At 39.2% G+C, this 22,674-nt stretch overlaps 1 protein-coding gene across 1 annotated transcript in view; it reads right to left on the bottom strand.

Moving 5' to 3' along the window:
- Positions 1–449: 449 nt before the first annotated feature.
- LOC126473200 (uncharacterized) overlaps positions 450–22,674 on the bottom strand; it is a 111,150-nt gene continuing 88,925 nt past the window's right edge. The window contains exon 6 of the mRNA XM_050100098.1: positions 450–561. Within this exon, the coding sequence (XP_049956055.1) occupies positions 527–561 (35 nt within the window). The 3' untranslated portion in view covers positions 450–526. The remainder of the gene's footprint in view (positions 562–22,674) is intronic.

Raw genomic sequence — 22,674 nt, 5'->3', positions numbered from 1 at the left:
GATGTTACATTTCAGATGTGTTACGACCTGTGGCTCTACCCTTCATTCGATCCCTGCGAAACTGTACATTTCAGCAGGATAATGCACGAGCGCATGTTGCAGGTCCTGTACGGGCCTTTCTGGATACAGAAAATGTTTGACTGCTGCCCTGGCCAGCACATTCTCCAGATCTCTCACCAATTGAAAACGTCTGGTCAATGGTGGCCGAGCAACTGGATTGTCACAATACACCAGTCACTACTCTTAACGAACTATGGTATTGTGTTGAAGCTGCATGGGCAGCTGTACCTGTATACACCATCCTAGCTCTGTTTGACTCAATGCCCAGGCGTATCAAGGCCGTTGTTACGGCCAGAGGTGGTTGTTCTGGGTGCTGATTTCTCAGGATCTATGCACCCAAATTGCATGAAAAAGTAATTACATGTCAGTTCTAGTATAATATATTTGTCCAATGAATACCCGTTTATCATGTGCATTTCTTCTTGGTGTAGCAATTTTAATGGCCAGTAGAGTATAATCTGTGATATCAGATTATCCGCAGATGTCTTGGTACACGTTTTCCTGCAAATAAATAATTTCAAGATTATCATTTTGGCACAAATGAAACTACAAATCTGGAAAATGAGAGTTGAAATGGTATAAACCATTGAAATAACTGTAGTGTCAGATACTTCTTGTAGCCATTTTAACACCTCTTCAGTGGCTCAAGTTTATTAACCAGTGTCATCAAATATTTGTATTAATTAGAAATTTTCTTTGGTTCTCACTCTAACTCTTATATTTAAGACTGGTCATATTTTTTTGAATTAATTTAACTGTCACAACAATTAACTTCACAGTTTTGTCATTTATGTGTAGATTTTTATTGAGTTTTGCTGTTGTTTACAATTTATCTTTATTTACATTTTCATTGATTTTACTATGTTCCCTAAATTACTTTAATGGGACTATAGTGGTGCCATGGCTGAAAACGTAGGGGGTTACAATAGGATAGTAACAATTAAGTGTTTTGTGGGGCTGTATATCTGGCTGTATAGTTCTTCAGCTTCTCTCATGTACATGACAAACTTTTGCGCAGATCGAGGAATCAGAGGAAATAGATATAAGTGTCCTCCCAGTAGATCTAGAGGATGAAGAATTTCAACTGAGATCAGCTGACAGAAGAAATTAAAGCATTAAATATGGATCCAAATAATCACCTATCAATAGTTGCAAGGACATTTTAAAGACTGGCCATTCTTAAAGAAACAGTGTCATGGGCACCCCAGGTAAATTAGAGGGTAAGATTGGAATGGATTGGATTTTTGGGTCATCAGTCACTCCATCCTGGGAGTATGAAACTAATAAAAACAATTTGAAAGGAAATGACATGGACAGCCAAATCAATTCTTAATATTTTCACCAAATGATAAATTGCTTGTGTGGGAAAATGTTCTTGAACAGGCCACAGTCACAAGTATAAATACAAAAATAGATATGTCACTTTAGTTTTGCAAAGACATAAATCAACATGGTGCATACTGGGTTTGTTTCACAGCCAGGACCTTGATGTCACACAAATGGGTTTGTGGCGGCAGAATTTCATTTCTGTAGTGTCGTCCAACGTGTGAGGTCGTAGGTTAAAGTTGGTACCTCACAACAGAGCCACAAGCTGAGGACAATTGCTGCCAGATGCAGCCACAAATGAGAGACCTTAGCGAAGGCAAGTCTTCAAGAAGTTCTTTATGCCGCTGGATGTCTACTTGCATCAGAGAGCAGCTCCACTGACCCCACTCCATGACAGCCAACTATGAGAGCAGCATCATCACAGCTCAGATCTGGTAGCACTTGTATAGTTAGTCAGAACTGCGTACCAAAGTTTATAGTTAAACGTACATTAATATGTGACATACATTCAGTACTAGTCAGTGTTATAAACAGTTATTCTTGTGCTCTGTGGACGTGGACTGCATCCAAGTTAAGTATTCTATATTAAAGTCTTAAAGTCAGTCAATACTTTATGGGCACTTTAGTACCCATTCGTCTTTCTCCTGAGGTAAATCTAGGCTTGCTATGAAGACACAACAGTTTCAGTATTTACTGAATATTGCTTTTACTATTTTATGGAATTAAGTTGTTGGTGACAACCAGATCTACAGCAAAGCCTGTTTGGCTGGTAGAAGCAAACCAAGCCAATGCCACTGATACAAATTTGCACATTTGGCAACGTTAAAGTACTGTATTTGGATTTATACTTCAGCACTATGAAACATGCATCTTAGTTGGTACCCCACATTAAGCACCTTTAAAATTGGATCATTTTGGTATAAAGTAGGCCGCTACAGTTCAAAAGCCCACTTGCAGGCAGCAGTTGGCAAATGGGTGAAGTAGCATACAGAACAATACTGCTGTGACCTCATTGCCTGGAGGCAGGAATCACCAAATGGTGCACAGAAGGCATGCCATAGGGCCACCTGGCAGGTACATACACTAGCCGCGCCTGCCCATAAGCAAGGGTTTCAACTCTCTGAGACTGCAGACATGCGTGCAAGTTGCGTTTACTTGTGTGTGTGTGTGTGTGTGTGTGTGTGTGTGTGTGTGTGTGTGTGTGTGTACTGCTGACACAGGCCTTAATGGCCAAAAGCTTTAATTGTGTGAATCTTTTTGTAATGCCTATCACGGCTCAGCATCTTCACTATATAGTAAGTAGCAACTTTCCTTCTCTGGTATTGTTACATTCCATCCTGGATTTTCCATTCTTTGATTTTTGCCCATAAGCAAGCTGACACATACTTCCCAGCTCCCATGTCACATGGGGCAATGCTGGAACAGCTGATTCTGAAAACTTAGGAAATGTGACTTCGGCAGATACATCTTATCACCCGAAATCATACCTAAGGCACAGTTGTTTGGACGGATGAATCCTCGAAAAAGTCAAGATCTAGTTTCAACAATAAATATCAGTCACCAATATTAATAAACTAATGTCTTCAGATTTACATTTATTCAAGGGAATGTGGAAAATGACAAAGTTCACAATATTTAGTAAAGGCCACATATTTCGTGTCATGCTGTAAACACTGATGACTTTGCATTGTTTGGCACAGTACTGTTTATGCTAAATTTCTTGTTCTTTTTCTGGGTCATAGGAGAAGGACAGAAAGGAGGCAGAGAGGGGGACTGCAGCAGGAAGATACGTTGCAAAAGCTCCTAGCTATAGCTATGCACCATTCATGTGATCACGAAGTAGTTGTGAGCCCTCTGGGGGGATTATTGGTAGTGTGTGGTTCATCATAGTAAAAATAAACAACAATTACTTTGTTCATAATGCTTTTATTCATACAAAATGAATTACATTGCACACAAAGACAAAAGGAACAGCCACTCAGAGGTGGGTCACACCTCACAGACAGCAACTAAAAAGATGAAAAAGGGAGCCAGATTACCATTACAGAGGTTATGGAATGAAACTGTGGACACAAAAATTACATTTATTGAGGTTTTGAAGCAATACGAAAAGTGTGGTCCAACAACGAGTAAGGTGTGGACATTTCTCATGAACATGTGGATGGTCATATTGAATCTTTGCTAGTGATACGGGACATACAGACATACTGTTCAAATGATAGCTTACAACTTCACAGATTAGAAGATTATTTTCAACTGAGACTTTAAGAAGGGAGATGGGAGTGTCACTATTACGCATAGTGAAACTCCCTTGCAGACAAATATATTTTGCATAAATAATTCATAAATTTCAAACACCTTACAGAGAAAAAAAAAGATATGGCAACACTTACTACTATACAACAAAATATTAGAGGATTAAAATCTCGAACTACAACTCTGTTTCAATGAATTAGAAATTATTGGGCTGTTCCTGACAGTCCAACATGTGAACAAAGGAATACAGAGGGGTACATGTGCGACAGAATAAATCTGTACGCCATCATCATGTAAAAAATGGGAGAGGCTATGTATGTGTGAAGTAACCACAAATTCAAAACTATATGTATGACTATTTCAAATGTGAGGTACAGATGCCTACTAACACGTACCTAATAAATACAGTTTACAGAGCTCCTCTATGAAACTTTCAGAAGTTTCTACAAAGATCGGAAACACAATTGTCTTTCCTGTCAGACAAACAAGTAGCAAAATAGAGGGTGATTCCATGATGATGTTACAAATTTTCAGGGATGATGGAGGAAGGTAGAATCCACACAGGTTACGGTGACTGATGTGCAGTAATCAATTTTCGTGCAAAGTGCCGAGTGAGTTCATTCGTTTGTTTGGAAGGGGAGGATGACAGTGTATGCCATCTTTTGCCCAGTCAGCAATAACAAAATCAAGGTGCACGCAAGCAGTCTTTCTCATATGATTTCACAGAAACTATCTGGTAAAAAAAATTCATTTTTGTAGTACTTATAGCTTTATGTGTCAGGCTCATGATGATGTGCCCATCATTTTGTTAATGGTCATAGTTATTGTGATATTCACATGGAATAAAAACACTGCAAGAAATTCGAAAAAGTCTGGAGTGAAAAATAGGGGTAGCTATGTTTTTGCATTTGGTGCATATTGCATAATATGTTGCTGCATATGAAATTTAGCTGACATATTGAATTTTTCTTTAGACTTGCATGCAGCTCTCTATCTGTGACCAATCTCAAGGACATTAATGTGACGTAGCACACTCATTTGCGACTGCCCCATGCCAACAACAAAGCCTGGGCAACATATCCACAACATTCCTCATATTTCATTAACAGTTTGAGATATCAAAATGAGATTTTGGCAAATGATAGCATGCAAAGAGGAGAGTATTTAACTATGTCATTATTATGCAAAACTTCATTATTGACTGTGTTATTCCACTCACTACAGACCTTTTCCATGAAAGAACGTAATTTTCAAGGGATATCAACTTTGTGAAACAAGAAATGTTGTGGGTTTTGGAACAACATAAGTGAAGACACTACATGTTTATTTTGTACTGAGGATGTGCTTTTTCTTAAGTCACTGCCCTTAATTTTCCTCAGTTCCTCACTTAATACACAACAGAATTCTCTCACAACTGTGTCTGCACAATATTTTAGTGAGATGACACTGTGTAAACACTGCTGTGTTTTGACAAAAGAAGCAACCATTAACATGGCAAGAAGAGAAATGTAGGTTTTATTCATGACGCTTCTCTGAAAGTTAACAAATGTTTAACAAGGCAGGCAAAAATAAATTGCTACATTTTCAGCATAATTCTTTTTACACACTAACCAAAGCAGAGGAGACAGATCTTTCTCAATGGTCAACACGTAAGTGTGGGCATGGAGGTGCTCCACTTAAAATTTACAAAAAATAGGAGCATAGGCTTTGGTTTAGAATGGCACTTCACCTCCAGCACCTGCCCGTAACCCTCACCACTACCAGTCTCCCATGCATGCCCTGCCAACTGCGCAGCTAACGGCCACTTTATTCTGCACAAACTCTACATGTATCAGTTTGAAGTTTCGTACCCTGGCCCAGAAATGACCAAGTCTGAAGTTATAAGTGAAATCATTCTCATATATCTGAAGCAGAATACAAGTACTGGTATTACTGTTGCTAAGATTGTCGGGTAGGCAACTTTCAAAATTAGTAGTATAGACCCAAACAAGAAAAAAAGTCTAGTAAACAAGGGCTCTAAAATGCATACCTTAAGTGCTATGAGCGCTTGTTCACCTTCACCACTGTGAAACATCTCTTCTGCAGAAGTAGTGTTAGAGCTTAAAGTACGAATTTTAAGATTCCACATTCACTACACATTTATTCTTGTTTTGGTTCATACTACCACCTGTGAAAATTGCCTACCATACAATCTTAGTGACAACAGTACCAGTACTTATATTCCACTCTCAGCTCATCAGAATGATTTTCACAACACTTTTTGACTCTTTCATTTCCAGACCAGCATTCCTCACTTCAGTTTCAGACATTTAGGCTTTTCCATCATCCCTAAAAGTTTGTTACATCATCATGGAACCACCCTGTATAATTTGATCTCAACGGTATTTTGGAGGATCAGACAAGAAACATGTAAATATTACTTAACAAACATATATCTGAATGTGCCATTATCTTTAATAACAGTTTTGAACATTTCGATATACCAGTAAATTAAACATTCAGTCTGTTTGGAATATGAATGAAAATATTAATTTACAAGCTGACAATTTGAAAGCTACAGTAGCAACTAAAATATAACGGTAAGGATAAATTTTACGTAAATTCATTACAACTAGGCAGACACACAAATTGGGAACTAGGCACCCAGAAAATTTGCTTCAAAATTCCTGGAATGTGTGTGTGTGTGGGGGGGGGGGGGGGGGGGTTTCAGTTAATTTTCTAACACAGATTCATTGTTATGGAAACATTAATTTAAATACTAATTAAGAAAATACTCTGCCTGACAAAAGAAGTGAAGCATCCAGAGAGAGAAGAGGAAATGAAATTAAACTTCACAAGATGAGAGGGCATGTGATGGTATTTCAGTGATTACAAAATCAAGTCAAATTTACAAAGAACTTGGCAGTATAAGCCCATTTATCAGAATGATGATGCACCTCCTCTGGACCGGATGCACGCACTGCTTCAGTTGGGAAGGGTTTGAAAGCCATTGTACCCTCTCCTGAGGCAAATTGGCCCACAACTGTTGTAACTGGTTTTTGATATCCTGGACTCTAGCATTAGGATTAAGCTTACATCCGAACTGGTCCCACACATGTTCTATCGGGGACAGACGTGGTTATCTTGATGGTCACTGTAATACCTCAACATCACGCAGACAGTTCATCTCTGTGAATGCCACATGTGGACAAGCAATGTTCACTTGAAAAATGGCACCACAATACTTTCACATAAGACGTTACACCGGACACATGATGTACTGCTGTGCTGTCAGAGTACCCTCAATTATTACCATCTGTGATCTGAAGCCATACCCCACAGTTTGCCACACCATTATGCCGGAAGTATCGCTACTGTGCCTCTCCAAAACATTAGAATTGGAGTTCTCCCAAAGTCGCTGCCATACTCACTGACAGTGATCATCTGGGGTAATGTGCTGATTTGGCAGTGTGCTGCAGCGATTTGAACTCCAGCCACATTGGCTCTTAGCACGTTACACTGGTGGTGCCACTTTGCACCAGTGCTGGGGTGCTGTGACATGTGGATTGAGGTGAGGTGTAGTGCTTGGCCTGCTTGTGAAGAGTGCAGCTCTGGCTAGTGGAGACGCATATTGCCTGTGCTGATTCACGATGGTAGTGTGCACATTGTGGACTCTGATTTCGGAGTCACATGGGGCCCCGTTGATGTAAATGACTGTTCACCAGCGTTGGGTAGTTCTGACAGCTTGTTGCAGAATCGGGTTTGCTCTATAGTAGGCATTATGTTAATACAAGTGGTGACCAACAATGATAGTTGGTTGCAGAACTTGTGCTTGCTGTATCATGAGTATTCCATTATAAAAAGTGTTCGCCAAATTTGTGTGGTTGGTGGTGGCTCAATATTATGGGATGTGGTCAGCCAACATGGTTCCGGTATTTTTGGTTTGTGGTATCGAATGGTGCGGAGCTTACTGGAAGTACTGGCTGCTGGTATTTGGGGTGATATTTGTTGCTTCCTGGTGCATGTAAGACATGAGATTATTGTTTGTTGAGTCGTTGGGGCAGCCTTTCGATCACATACTTGGTTATTGGTGGATGTGGTTAGTTTGTTGGCTCAAAAGTGTTTGGTGGTTATTGTTCAGACTTCACATAATTTTGTATGTTGGTATTTTGCACTCCCCAGCAATTGACGATGCAGATGGGAAATTGAATTCTGCTCCTGCATGTGTGTTTTCTTATTAATGCATTGTTTCTAGTTGGGAGACAGAAGTTTGTTGGGTTTGTGAAATAATGGTGTAGTCCATGAGTTATGATTGTTGGTTTAATACCCTGTTCTGTCAGTGACACTTTTGGTCTTGCTGAATTATGGCAAGAAACAGGTTGCCTTCCTCATATGAGGAGGACTCTACTCGGCCAGACAGTCAAATGACAGCAAGTGAAGTCAAAAGGACAGAGGTATTTTAAGTGGCTAGGTCATTGATGTTGCAACAGACTGATGGTTGAATCCGACCGCCCCATGTAAGATTAAGTTGTCCTTGGTTGTATTGGGTGATGGTGTGACCTATGACAATACAGAATCTGAGCGAGCTTCCAGAGGCACAGTCAGTTTATTAATATTGTTGTTTGATATTGTATTACTTGAATGATTTTGAAAGCACTTGCTGTCTGAGTGCCTAGCGATACTGTTGTGTAAATTGTGCCATGGTGTCTGTTGGAGTTGGGTTGTTTGGGGGAAGAGACCAAACAGCGAGGTCATCGGTCTCATCGGATTAGGGAAGGATGGGGAAGGAAGTTGGCCGTGCCCTTTTGAAGGAACAATCCCAGCATTTACCTCAAGCGATTTAGGGAAATCATGGAAAACCTAAACCAGGATGGCCGGACGTGGGATTGAAACATCACCCTCCTGAATGTGGGTATAGTGTCCTAACCACTGCGCCACCTTGCTTGGCCATGGTGTCTGTGTTTCCTTGTCAATGACTGAGGAAAACAAGACGTAGTTATCTCAGTTGGCTGTAGAGCACAGAAGGGTTTTTCTGTACTCAACCATAACTGCACAAGTGGAACGCAGCTGTTGAGTGCTGCTGTTGTACGATCTGCCAACACATGATAATGGTTTTCACCGCCTTGTCTGCCATGGTTCTTAGTGGTGGATTAGCAGTAAGTGATTAATTAGTCTTGTTCTGCACATAGGAAAGTTATCACTTTAAGCATAGGCTAATACATGTTTAGGCTACTGCCCACCTAGTGACAACCCTGCCAATTACTAAGATCTAAGTTAACCCACACCTACTGGCGGGAGAAATAAAGGGTTAGTCCCATATTTGTAAATTATAAGACCCAAGTCAACTTAATGCCTTACTTGAAGTGATATTATGGTTATTGAGACTAAGCAGTTGTAAGAGGACAGTAGTTTGGGTACAGTGAAATCAAAGGCCACTAGACTGGCAGCTTTAGAAGTTTAGAAAGAACAAGTATTGCCTGCAGGGGGAGCAACTATTAAAACTTAAGTTTTTGAATTCAGCCACAAATGACTCTTGCAAAATACTAGGAGCAACTTGTGGCTGTTTCAAAAACTTAGCCTTAGAAGTTACTGTCACTAACTTAAGGTTTGCTGGTATATGTTCTGTGTAACCGTCTTAAAAATCTTACATGTGTTGTGTGCATCAACCCTGTGAAATGTGATGTCCTAGTATAGTTAAGTCTGGTATTTTGGTGTTCACTTACTGTAAGACGTTTTCGAACAAGGCATTACTGAAGTTTAAGAGGGTTTTATAATCAGTATTAAAAGAACCCTATTTTTAGTATTATAAATGTCAAAATTATCTAGTTTTAGCTTTTGCCAGAGATTTATAATATTAAATAGCTTCGAGTTATAGAGTTTGCTCGAGTCACTGTTTATTCATTCCATTTGGTTATTTGATGTTTTTATGGTTGTATTGCTTTAAAAGAGCAGATCTGATGGCTGGGTGCACAAATTGAAGGTTTGTGATCAGTTTTTTTCAGGTTTCTGTTACAGAGCAATGTCCTGACCCCAACTGCTTCCCACATAGGGACCCTCCAAAAACAAGCTGCTTCTGCCATCACCATCATGTGCCCCAGCAGTGCGAAGCTACGGTGCCTGGTGCTTTGTCTCCTTCATCAACATATCACTGGGCCTACATGGCTCGGAGTTCTGTGGAATTGGTATTTTGAAAGCGTAAGTATGAAGGAGCAAGGTTAATAAAAGAAACTTGAATCAGCTCGACCTACCCTCAATTAAAAAACCCAGTGCTCCACTCCCAAATTTCCTTGGAATTAAATGGTGACCCAGAAGTGCAGAACTGTGATTAACTGCTGAACACAATGTGACACCATTCTTTAGCAGTAGAAGCTTCCCAGTCCCAGTACCACTCAAAATGCAGCTGTGTATTTAGGTATTAATTGCAGCCTATGCATGCGATGATAATTCCCTAGTTCCACTGCTGCTAGTCTCCAGACCATGGTGCTAGATGACACAATGTTGCAAGGAGTCTATCACTTGTTCTTGGATAGGTGTGGTGTTATCTATACAAATGTATGCTATAGGTTTGCAACTTTCAACTGACGAAGTGAAATAGCCTACCAAAAGAACATTGCTACAAATTCCAAAACATCCTTTTATATGGCAGGATAACGTTCTCCCAAATAATTTCACACGTAATCTGTTAAAAAAAGATCTCCGTCAGTGGGTTTCAAACTCGGGACCTTTAGAATGACAATTGATACTCTACCAACTCACTTTTAATTACCATTTACGCATTTTCTACTAGACAACAGCACACATAACTAACTAAATTGGTGGTTTGGTTGATACTCTACCGACACACAATGCTTGATATCGATCTGAGTGTCTGACATCTGGACGTTCAGGTGACAGTGCACAATATGGTATCCTACCTCATGGTCAGACATGGTCACCTGGAACCTTCACGATGAGTATGCCTGCCCTAATGTTCTCTTGCAGTCCAACAACACGCCACTGTCACATTTGGATATTGCACAATCTGAATAGCCAGCCAAATGGAGACTCACAATGATGCTTCCAATAAATCCCGTCATGTACTAATAGTTCCATCTCAAACGAATATGTGGCATCTTCATGTCCTTCACAGAGACCAACTCAACATCGGGCACTGTTCGCGCCTCTTATATAACATACCATGGCTGGCAACACCACTAAACATGAACACTAAAGCACTTAGGTAGCTGTTCTACCTGTCAAAAAAAAACTTCAACTCTAATCATCCTTGTCAATGCCATTTGCATGTACAAATTTACACTTAAATCCAACTATGTCTTTTGGGTGCTTCACTTTTTTTGTCAGGCTGCACATGTTTCTCAAAACGAAATATCTAACATTAAAGACTCAACAGACAACTTAAAATGCACCAGCTACCTGCAGGATAAAACTTGAGCTGACATCATGTAATTACATTAATCAAAAAGTCAAATTGTGGCAGATCCATATATAGAGCTTTATTGGAGAACATCATTTCAAATTAAAGTGTATTAAAATCTTTATTTTAGAGATAAGAAAAATATATTAAAAACTATAAATCAACACTTTTTCACAGGTTACAGACATATTTTATTCACAGGATAGCATTTGAAACACTTAATCTGTCTTCCTCATCAATATAACAACCAAACAATACACATCATTGCAACATTCTACTCATTAGTCATTTTTGAAATAAATCATTGCACTATGTGCTCAGTGATGGAATGTTTTTTTAATTAAAAGTTTACAGGTACAATGTAACAGTATCATTGGTACAAACATTTCTTTAACCACAGAAAATGTGGTTCAACTTCTTAAATGCATGAATGTAAAATAAAATCCTCTCTCATCCCCTCTCAACCATATACACAATACATATTTAAAAAAGCAGACCAAAGCAAATGAGTATTTACCAGCAACTGATTTATCCAACTATCTCAAACGCAACACTGCTTCTAATATGTATTTAACACACATTCAGTTAAGATACTGAGTGACAAAGATATGGCACAACAGTTCAACAATGAAAAAACAACCCATGGAGAAAAGTGACAATTCGCATCACTGTTCCAAAAGAATCATTTGGTGGTAACTTCTACCCATACAAGATTGTAAGGAGTGTCACCACAGATGGTTATCTGGTGTTAATGACCACGGGTTGTCATTGCATTTTCCAGGTATTTGCTCTGAAGTACATAACATCCTTCTTTACAGCACAAGTCCAGAGTTGCTTTTTTCCCTTTCTTTTGTATTGCTAGCATTAATATTGTTAATCACTCATTAGGAAGAAATCTGGAATCTGATGAAATTCTGAACACAATTCTGCTTCAGCCATCCCATCATCTTCACTATACACTGTATTACCAAAGCCATGCAGATAACACAGGCACTTTAGAAATTCTGTTTACCCATTAGATAGAAAAGAAACTTTAACTCTTAATAATTAATTCATATAAGTATTTCTTTGTAAAGCAAACACTGAAATGCAAGTTAATATACTCACATTGTTTTCAAACAAATAAATATAGTGGAAACAAGACATGAATCACTATTTTCAGTATTGATTTCTAACACATTAATACAGAAAATGCAATACCAATTTTGCACTTCTGCTATGGAGCTAAGGTTTTGCTACCTCATAATTCATATCTTAATTTATACGAAGTGAAATGGCACAGTAGTTTAGAAACTAACCTCTTATTAGAAATGAAAATGTTCAGATTAATTAGCCACTTGAAGTAATGTACAGTTTCTATGTTTTACTTAATTTTTTCCCAGCAAACACACTATGATAGTTCCATGAGCAAATCACCAGTTGCTAACTTCCACACACCTTTCCAAATGAGTTAGTTAAATGCTGACCATCACGCTGACAAATGTCAAAATATCTTGGCCGAAAGCTTATGTGCTTGCTAGTATTTTTGTTGTGACTGTCTGCAAGTCAACATCACTATGCAATGAGTAGAAGTCTACTCTTTTCATAATATAATCTTTATCCTGGCCTGAACTTAGGTCAGAGAATTACTTCTGGATTTACTTGCAATAAATGTGGAACATTACAAGCAGTAACATTCCTTTTAACGAAAGAATTTTTTCTGTTATTCTCATACACTCCTCCTACAGTAGCTTATCTTCAGTGAAGTTAATTAAATATTTCTAATGACTATGAAAAATATAATTTTGATATTCTCTTGATATTAATATACAATACCAAAATAATGTTGTATATATTGCACACCATAGAAATAGAAAGCGATGACTAGCTTTCAGTTACTGCCCATAGTTAAGCCACAACTAATTCATTTGTAAACCACATGAGGTACACAGCAATTGAAACACTCACACTGAACAATTAGTTAATGGTAAAATAAGATTCTGAATGGTTTATTTATTTCACTTCATTTATCACTAAAAAAAAACTTAATGTTCATATGGTATGGAAAACTCTGGCAGAATGTAAATAACTTAGCAGTAAAGGTAACAACTCACAGCATAGTAGAGGCACTGAGTCATCTAAAGCACTTAAACAAGGTTGAAAAATTCACATCAAGTATTCAGTCTGGTTTATGTTTATGTGCGTGTTGACAACTCAAGTTCAATGCTTGAAATAATCCCAATAAATGGAAGACAAGGTACCCAGAAGAGGGAGGGACAACTGTGATCAGAAAAAGTGATAAATCTCTAATCTCTCTCACCGACAGTTACATATCCTATTTATGGTCTTTGTTCTCCAAGGTCTCATATATTAACACTAATCAACACAGTTGCACATGAAGGTGCTGGGCAAGTAAACCGAAGGGCCCTCTACGCTGTTACTGTAGCAAGTAATTTAAAATTCTTTGAAATGATAAAAAACTAACAGAATATCATTTAAACAAAACACAGAAAACACATGGTAACTGTAATTACCTACTATTCACTTATTCGTCCACAGTATTCCATAAATCTAATCAAAGGGAAGCCTTCAACAATATGAAATGAGTGAATGTTTATATTGTTAACAAGGAGCAGCTGCCAAACTTTTTTATTTTGTATACAGTCACAAACCTGCATTAAAGACAGCCAAGCAAATAGGGTGATTTTTTGGGATTTACATCATTACACACACACACACACACACACACACACACGGAGCCACAGAACTGGAAGTGCAGGCTGGTCAGACACCAGGTGGATGGATAGCCGTGTGTGGGAAGGAGCTAAATAGCTGTAAGATATTAATACACAAAGTGGGATGAGAGGGAGAAAGAGAGAGGGCCTTTTGGTGGGACGGACCTACGTCACGAGAAGCCAATGAATGGCTTAGGATGCAGTGTATGACCATACTGAAAGGCATCTCTACCCCTCCACCCAGGCTCTGAAGAATGCTTAACAATAATGCACAAATACCATCAATAATGTGGCAAGCAGCCCTTAACACTAAGTCATGCCAAGCACGTACAGGGAAAAGAGTAACAAAAGTTGGCAGCAGGACACACCAACCAGATAGTGTTGGCAACAAGTTTTAGAGAAGTTGTTGGCAGCAGTTCATCACAGAGCTAGTCACCATATCAGATGCGCATTTAGGCAGTGGCAAACTACAAGAAGCTGTGGCAACTATCACCATAAGTAGGAGTTTCGCCCCCCAACAGCAGAGTCCGAAGGGAGTGCTGGCGGGTGCAGGGTAACTCAGAGCTACAACAGCACACAGTGCAGATCTACCATGCACAGAGGTGCCCGAGCAGCCAGCACTTCACAGGTTTGAAACCAAGGGTCAGGGTTCAGCAGCAGCAGAAGCAGACTTAGCAGAAGCAGATGAAGCAGCTGTAGCAGCAGCAGCCAAGGCGAACGATGGGGTCTGCACAGCCAAGCAGGTAGCGGCCAACACATCACAGATCATGGGCACTTGGGCAGTGCACATGCATCAGGTTACTCAGAGCAGCTCGACTCGTCTCGATACACTACAAGAAAAGTGGGTCATATTTAGTTGACATTGTTACAGCGTACTGTCCTGAATTTTAAAGTGTTACAATAGTTAAGTTTGGTAAGATAGCTCCTGTAGAAGCATCTTTATCTACCAGTGCTGTTAGATTGTCAGTTAAGATGGCTTTGTGTACTACTTCCAAGGTATTAGAGGGGAATACATGAGACCTTAGGGACTACCTTAGGGACTTCATAGAGAACATAAATGCCACTTTTGAATTCGTCAAGCCAGAGGAACACAAAACCTTGCTGAAATTCATTAAAGCAAAAATAATTGGTGAGGCAAGGTCAAGACTGCGAACACGTGAAAGAACGGGTACACGGGAGAAAGAAAGTGTGTTCTGGAAGAAAGTCACCCGTCTAAACTGACAATGGACTACTACCGTTGCAAAGTGTTCTGAGCTAGGGAAGGGCAAGGAGAGCTAATTTTGTTGTGGGCAAATAGAATCAATCACATGCAGAGGGATTTTAGAGAAGCTGTAACTAGGCTTACAAGTCAAGAGAACGTTAAAGGTGCCATAGAGTTGATGGACTTCTTGGGAAGAACTGGTTATATTCAGGACCTAAGTAATGATAACAAACAATAGTAGGAAGCAGAAAATACAAAACTGGGTTGGCAGCAGCAATGGAGTTAGATCTCCAAGAGGAAAGTATGATATTGTCAATGAAAGAAAACGGAAGGCCCCGAGGATAAAGTTTAATTGTGGAATGGACACAGTGAAGGTCTCAAAACAAGTTAAAGATTTAGAATGTTTTACATGTGGCTTGCAAGGACACAATGTGAGTAAATGCAGAACGAATAATCCAGAAGGCAGGTTCTGAGTCATGACAGGTAAAGAGTTCACTAACCAGGGTGATACCAATGCAGAAAGTTGAGCAAGACAGAGGAAATTGACTCCTATAGATGTCAGCAAATTTAGGGGAAATCATAAGGAAACCTACGGAGATTTATGCGAATGGAGATGTCTGCGAAGTAGCCTACTAGGTAATTGTGGCATCCCATCTATAAGGTAAAAAAATGTGAATTGTTTCAAGTGCAAGTGATTGGTGCATTATGCCAAGGGCTGCCCATGAAGTCATGTAATATGCATAGAGAAAGAGCACAGTGTCAACACCAGGTAAAATGGGGAAGGCACGGGGAAACTAAGGAATGCCAAAGCCGTGCAGTTGGGCTCTGTCGCTTTAAATAAACCCAAAGTTATGGTGATACACTGTGCAACAAAAAATGATATTTTAGTGTTATATTGTGTAGAGTTAAGGAAGGAATTAAAATTGTAAGTAGACACAGGAGCACAGTTCTGTCTTCGGTATAGAATGACTATTACTGTAAACTGTCCAGAAAAAACAAAACAGAAAGGCTTGATCTGAAAGGTGTCATCAGCAAAGCAGTGGCAGTGAGAACAATACACATGCTGTGAAAATACACTCAAATGTGGATGGTGTTGAAAAAGTCGGGCGTAAGTTCCATGTGTATGGATATCAGAATTAGACATACCATATGATGGGGTGATATGAAGAGACTTTCCCAACAGAGCATAAGGTCAAGTTACATATACCCTTGGTAGCAGAAGAGAAACCAAAAGCTTATGGGTTTGAAGGGGATCAAGAATTCAACAGGGCAATAGGGTTCTGACAGAAGAAAAAAAGTAATGCTGTTGAGAGTGGAAGGCAAGGTACCATGAGGAAGTGAAAGGGAAATAATTATCCTGAGACAGGAGATTGCACATAGTGTGCTTTTGCCTGAATCATTAGTAAGAGTTTGAAACGGCAAATGCATAGAGAATGCCTTGAAATTCAATTGAAGAATGTCAGGTTACTGACAGTGGAATAGAGCAATTAGAAAGAGTACACCAAGTAAAAGGCAGCACGGAAGCCACAAACAAAACAAAGTTGTGTTAGCGCTTTACAAAAACAGCTGAGAGTTTATCATTTAAAAGAGGGAGGGAAGAATGCATCACTGTTGGTGTGCACTGAGTATGAAGATGTATACCATCCACCAGGTGACAAATTGTCATACACCTATTGATAGCACTGGATCATGCAGGGAAGGTAGTGAATGCTAGACCATACCGGATCCCCAGAGCACTAAAAGAAGCTTTAAATGAGCAAATGCTGAAAGCTGACTTAACTGTCAAAGCGAAGAGTAGCTGGTATGCGCCATTATTATTAGTACCGAAAAAGACAGATTCCAGTGGCCAACAGAAGCGCAGAATCATAGTGGATTAAATGATATTATTGTAGGCGATGTGTAGCAAAGTACTTCTCAATGCTTTATCTTGCAGGCAGATACCATCGAATATTGACAGACGAGGACAGAGAGAAAACTGTGTTCAGTTCAAATTATCAGTATTATGAATATAAGATAATGCTGATACTGAAAGGAACCTCAGGATGCTTCCAGTGACATGTGAGTTCAGTTTTGGCAGAGTTGCAAGGAGCATAATGTTTTGTTTATTTAGACAGTCTACAGATGAAACCTGCAGGGGCATAATGAGAAGCTTCATGAAATCTTTGATAGGCTGTGAGAGCATAGCCTGAAGTTGCAACCAGATAAAAGTGAGAAGAAAGGAAGTGATCTTCATAGGCCACTGTATTATGGAAAAAGGAATCTCACGGAACATGGCAAAAGTGGAAAAAACAAAGTTATTTCCACAGTCAAGAACGACAAAAGAATTGAAAAGGTTCTTAGGATTAATAAGGTACTACTGGCAGTTCACTGTACACATCAGCAAAATTGAAAAACCACTCCGTGAGTTATTAAAGAAAGGAGTGGAGTACAACTGGAGTTAACAACAAAATAATGCGGTCAAAGAACTGAAGGAGGAATTGATAAATCCTCCACAACTTCAGTACCCAGACTTCACAAAACTGTTTTTTCCACCACTGATGTTAGCAGCACAGGCTTGGGGACAGTTTTGTCACAAGGAAAGCAAGTTGGTGACTACTTGTCCACTGCATACGCATCCAGAGCATTGAACAAGGTGGAACTAAATTGTAGCACTATGGAGAAAGAATTGCTGGCTATAATACATGAACTGAAACAGTTCTGACTGTACATATAGTGAGGAAAATTTACAGTGGTAACCAACAATAAGCTATTAAAGTGGCTATTTAATGTAAAGGATCCGAGTTCGCGACTGCTGAAGTAGAGACTGAAGCTCAAAAAATATGATTATTTGGTAATATACAAACCAGGAAGGTTACCCTAATGTGTATGCTCTGAGGAGAATAATGCCCAGAGAGCTGAAGACACTAACGTGAAACAGAAGGTAGACACAGTGAAAATCCCTGTAGTGAAAGCAAGTGGAGAAAGCGACCCGTGAATGTGTGAAGGGTGCAGGTAACTCTAGAAATACGAAAGCATACAGATAGCGAAAAGGGAATCAGTCTACAAGATGAGAACAACACATTAAAAGAGATGCACGATAACCCCTTGGGAAGGCACCAAGGAATGCATAGGATATTAGAAAGAATAACAGCTTACAAGCAGTGGTGCAGAATGAAGCGTGACATTGAGGATTACATAGAAAGGAGTCCGCCCTGTCAAAGAAATAGGCACACACAAGCAAAAACAAGAATGCCTTTAGAAATTACTGATACAGCTGAGACAGTGTTTGAAAAATGTTCAATGGACATGGCAAGCCCTATAGACATATAAAGTACAGTAACAGGTATACGTTTACATTTCAAGATGATTTAAGTAAATGTACTGTAGCAGTTCCAATTGAAAGGCAAGACACAGATGCTGCCGCTGAAGCATTTGAGAGGCTCAGGCGTAAAACATGGCAACTGACATTTTAGCCAAAAATGACTTACACCACTTATCATGTAGTATCTTGCTTGTTGAAATAAATAGATGAGTTAGTTTCCAAAAATTCTTCACAGATGGCAGCAGAATACAGCTTGTTTTTTTCCTGGTAAGTTGTGACATCTGCATGTATAACATAACTGTGAGAAAATGGCTACGGTCAGGAAGTTGAAGTTTGGAGGCATGAAGAATGGACAATTTTGCGATGTTAGAAGAGCTATTAAACGATGATGAAGGTGATGACAATGATAAAGATCTAGACCACCACAAGACAGACTATGAAAGTAATGTCAGCAGTAATAATGAAGAAACTAAAGTAAGTATTTACACTAACCTCATATTTTCCTTTTCATGTAAACAACAGTATCTACTGTAGTTAAGATGTTATTTGTTGTAGTTACCACGTTATACATGCTATGGGTTAATACAGAGAACTACAACTGTGTTATAAAATTCTCCTGTGCAAATATTTGAGAGCATATTATGTTTTAAACCATGTAGCTTGCTTGTTTAGGTAATGTAATGTATTTACAAAATAATTTTCAGTGTATTTTTGATTAAGATTTGTTAATAACAACTGTAGTAGAATTAAAATTGTAAATGAATTTCAGTGTGTTTTTCGAAGAAAATCTTTTTGTATTTAAATGACATTAGGCCTACGGATTTCTTTCTTTTTTCTTTTAGAATAATGCAGATCCTAAGAAAGGTGAACAGAGTCACGGAAGAAAAAGGAAGAGGTGTATGAGCTAACAATGAAAATGCCAAGAAGCTCGCAATAGAGGTTTGCCTTATCTTCAGAAATGAGGGACAGGGAATGAGAGTCACAGCTGCAAGCCTGGTCCTAACTGTAACTGCAAAAAAAGGTTTTCAGTTATTCAATGAGGGAGAGAGAATGGCTATCTATCAGAAGTTTTGGACTAGGGGAAATTATGATTTTCAGAATGCCTACCTTCATGGTTGCATACAAGCAACCGAAACAAAGAGAACAACAAAGCTAGTGTAAAGCACATTGAAGTTTGTGAGACTGCGCTCTTTAATATTCGTGGACTGCAAGAAGTAGGGGCATTTAGAACACTTAACATCAAAAATAAAGGAATGTTGTAAAACCCCTTCAGGAGACGGAAGGTGAGAACACCAGCATCATTCCAAAAAGTATTTGAGTGCAGATAGTGAATTTGTCAACACTTTCATAAATAGACTGCCAACGAATACCAGTCATTACAAAAGAGTTGATAGTCCAAATAGGAAATTCATAAGCAAGGAGTACACAATAGAAATCTGTTATGATCAATACAAAGAAGAATGTGAACAACAACAAAAATTGCCTGTATCCAGTGATAAATTTTGATGGATTTTTGTAGGAGAGCACAACATAGCCTTTGAAAATCCTAAATCAGACATTTACAGAATATGCGATTGACTAAATATTAAAATAGAAAATGCAAAAAAGGAGAAAGACCAAAACTTATCAAAATCCTTATCTGCTGAACTTGAGTTACATCAGCGCAAAGCAAAAGCAGGACAGGATGTTATTACGCTAGCTACAAAAAAGTCAGAGAAAGATAAAGGTATTTACGACATTACGACTGACTTGCAGCAGGCCCTACCAACTCCCAAACTTTCAACTGGTCCTGCTTTCTACAAAAAGAAACTCTTCTTTTACAATCATGGTGTCCATTCTTGTCCAGAAAAAACAAGGATATGTCTATGTGCGAGATGAAGGAAATGCAGGTAGAGGAGTTGATGAGATTGGCAGTTATTTCCTGAAGCACTTTAATGGACATGACATTCAGGGAGACAAGTTGATAGCCATACCTGACATCTGTGGAGGCCAAAACAAAAACCGGACCATTGTTACAGTATGGTCGAAACTTATAGCAGAAGGTAGATTCAAAATTGTCACATTTTCTATTCTTCAAATAGGGCATTCAATGTTGCCTTCCGATTGTGACTTCGACTTTGTTGAGAAATACATGTGGAATCACTGCCAGTGTGTATTCTCGCGAGTGGATACAGGTATTGAAGAAGTGTCCAAAGAAGAAACCTATGATTGCGTACTGTACGACCACAGGTGATTTTGTGAAGATTTCGAACTTGCGCAACAGCTTCAATCAGGCTTATAAAACAGGTTCTGGCGAAAAGTTTGGAATTAGAAATGTTGTGAAGATGGAATTGTCAAGGGAGTAACACGAAAAAAATTGACGTATGTAATTCATACCAAGCTGAAATGGATACTGTATCACTAAAGCGAAGAGTTCGTCCAGTACAGCTCCTCGAAGGCTTCAAATGTCCTCTACCAATTCTACACAGAGGTCCAAAACCAACTGACACTACCAAACTGAATGATGTTCTATCTTGTTTACCTTACATACCAGAAGTACATCATGCTTATTGCAAGACATTAAAAACAGCTGAGCAATCTAAGGCAAATGATGAGAGCAGTGACAGTGAAATCTGAATACCACTATTAGTGTTTTCAGTTATTAAAACTGTTAAATTTAATTACATTATGTCATTAATATGTTGGTTTAAATTATTATCAACTAACTTCATAATGTCTGATTCTCCTGTGGGAAACGAAAATTTTTTAATGCAAAGAATAACATGTTATCTACATTTTACATTCACGAATAACATGACATCTACCATATAATTTGTGTCAATGTGTTATGTATTGCTTCTTTTTTCCAATAAAGAAATTTATTTCCATTTTGTAAACCTTACCAGTGCATTCCTTAATGTTCAAATACTTAGTTAAAACTTGAAGAAAAGATATAACAAATAAAATGTGTTGTTATATTTTTGTGGAACTTCATATTCTAATATCTCTAAAATGCCAGTTACCACGTTTCACACCTGAGCCCCTCATTCGTGGAACATATTATACTCAAGATATAAAATTCCATCTGTTCTTTTAACAGGGGAAGGTTTGAAATTCTAAAGAGATTCCCCCCCCCCCCCCCCCCCCCCCACCACCCAAGAGAAGTGCGTAAATTGTTAAACGTGAAGCATATACAACCTTCAGCTTACCATGCCAAATCTAATATTGCTTTGGGAAGGAGCCATCAAACACTAGCCAAATACTAAGTCACTTCATAACAGGTAATCAAATTTCACAGGACAAATGGGTACCATATGCAGTCTTTGTGTTTAATACTACACCACACAGCAGCACAGGGCACACACCATACAAATTACCATATAGGAAGGAAACTAATATACCAGGAGACTGCAACAAGACTCAGCACAGGTAAGTTACGAGGGCAGTTCAATAAGTAATGCAACACATTTTTTTTCTCGGCCAATTTTGGTTGAAAAAACCGGAAATTTCTTGTGGAATATTTTCAAACATTCCCGCTTCGTCTCGTATAGTTTCATTGACTTCCGACAGGTGGCAGCGCTGTACGGAGCTGTTAAAATGGTGTTTGTAACGGATGTGCGTTGCAAACAATGGGCAGTGATCGAGTTTCTTTTGGCGGAAAACCAGGGCATCTCAGATATTCATAGGCGCTTGCAGAATGTCTACGGTGATCTGGCAGTGGACAAAAGCACGGTGAGTCATTGGGCAAAGCATGTGTCATCATTGCCGCAAGGTCAAGCAAGACTGTCTGATCTCCCGCGTGCGGGCCGGCCATGCACAGCTGTGACTCCCGCAATGGCGGAGCATGTGAACACACTCGTTCGAGATGATCGACGGATCACCATCAAACAACTCAGTGCTCAACTTGACATCTCTTTTGGTAGTGCTGTCACAATTGTTCACCAGTTGGGATATTCAAAGGTTTGTTCCCGCTGCGTCCCTCGTTGTCTAACCGAACACCATAAAGAGCAAAGGAGAACCATCTGTGCGGAATTGCTTGCTCGTCATGTGGCTGAGGGTGACAATTTCTTGTCAAAGATTGTTACAGGCGATGAAACATGGGTTCATCACTTCGAACCTGAAACAAAACGGCAATCAATGGAGTGGCGCCACACCCACTCCCCTACCAAGAAAAAGTTTAAAGCCATACCCTCAGCCGGTAAAGTCATGGTTACAGTCTTCTGGGATGCTGAAGGGGTTGTTCTGTTCGATGTCCTTCCCCATGGTCAAACGATCACCTCTGAAGTGTATTGTGCTACTCTTCAGAAATTGAAGAAACGACTTCAGCGTGTTCGTAGGCACAAAAATCTGAACGAACTTCTCCTTCTTCGTGACAACGCAAGACCTCACACAAGTCTTCGCACCCGAGAGGAGCTCACAAAATTTCAGTGGACTGTTCTTCCTC

The sequence above is a fragment of the Schistocerca serialis genome, chromosome 4 (genome assembly GCF_023864345.2).
Source record: "Schistocerca serialis cubense isolate TAMUIC-IGC-003099 chromosome 4, iqSchSeri2.2, whole genome shotgun sequence".
NCBI classification, from domain to species: domain Eukaryota; kingdom Metazoa; phylum Arthropoda; class Insecta; order Orthoptera; family Acrididae; genus Schistocerca; species Schistocerca serialis.
Note: the sequence above shows the minus strand (reverse complement) of the source record. Positions and strands in the feature narration are given on the sequence as shown.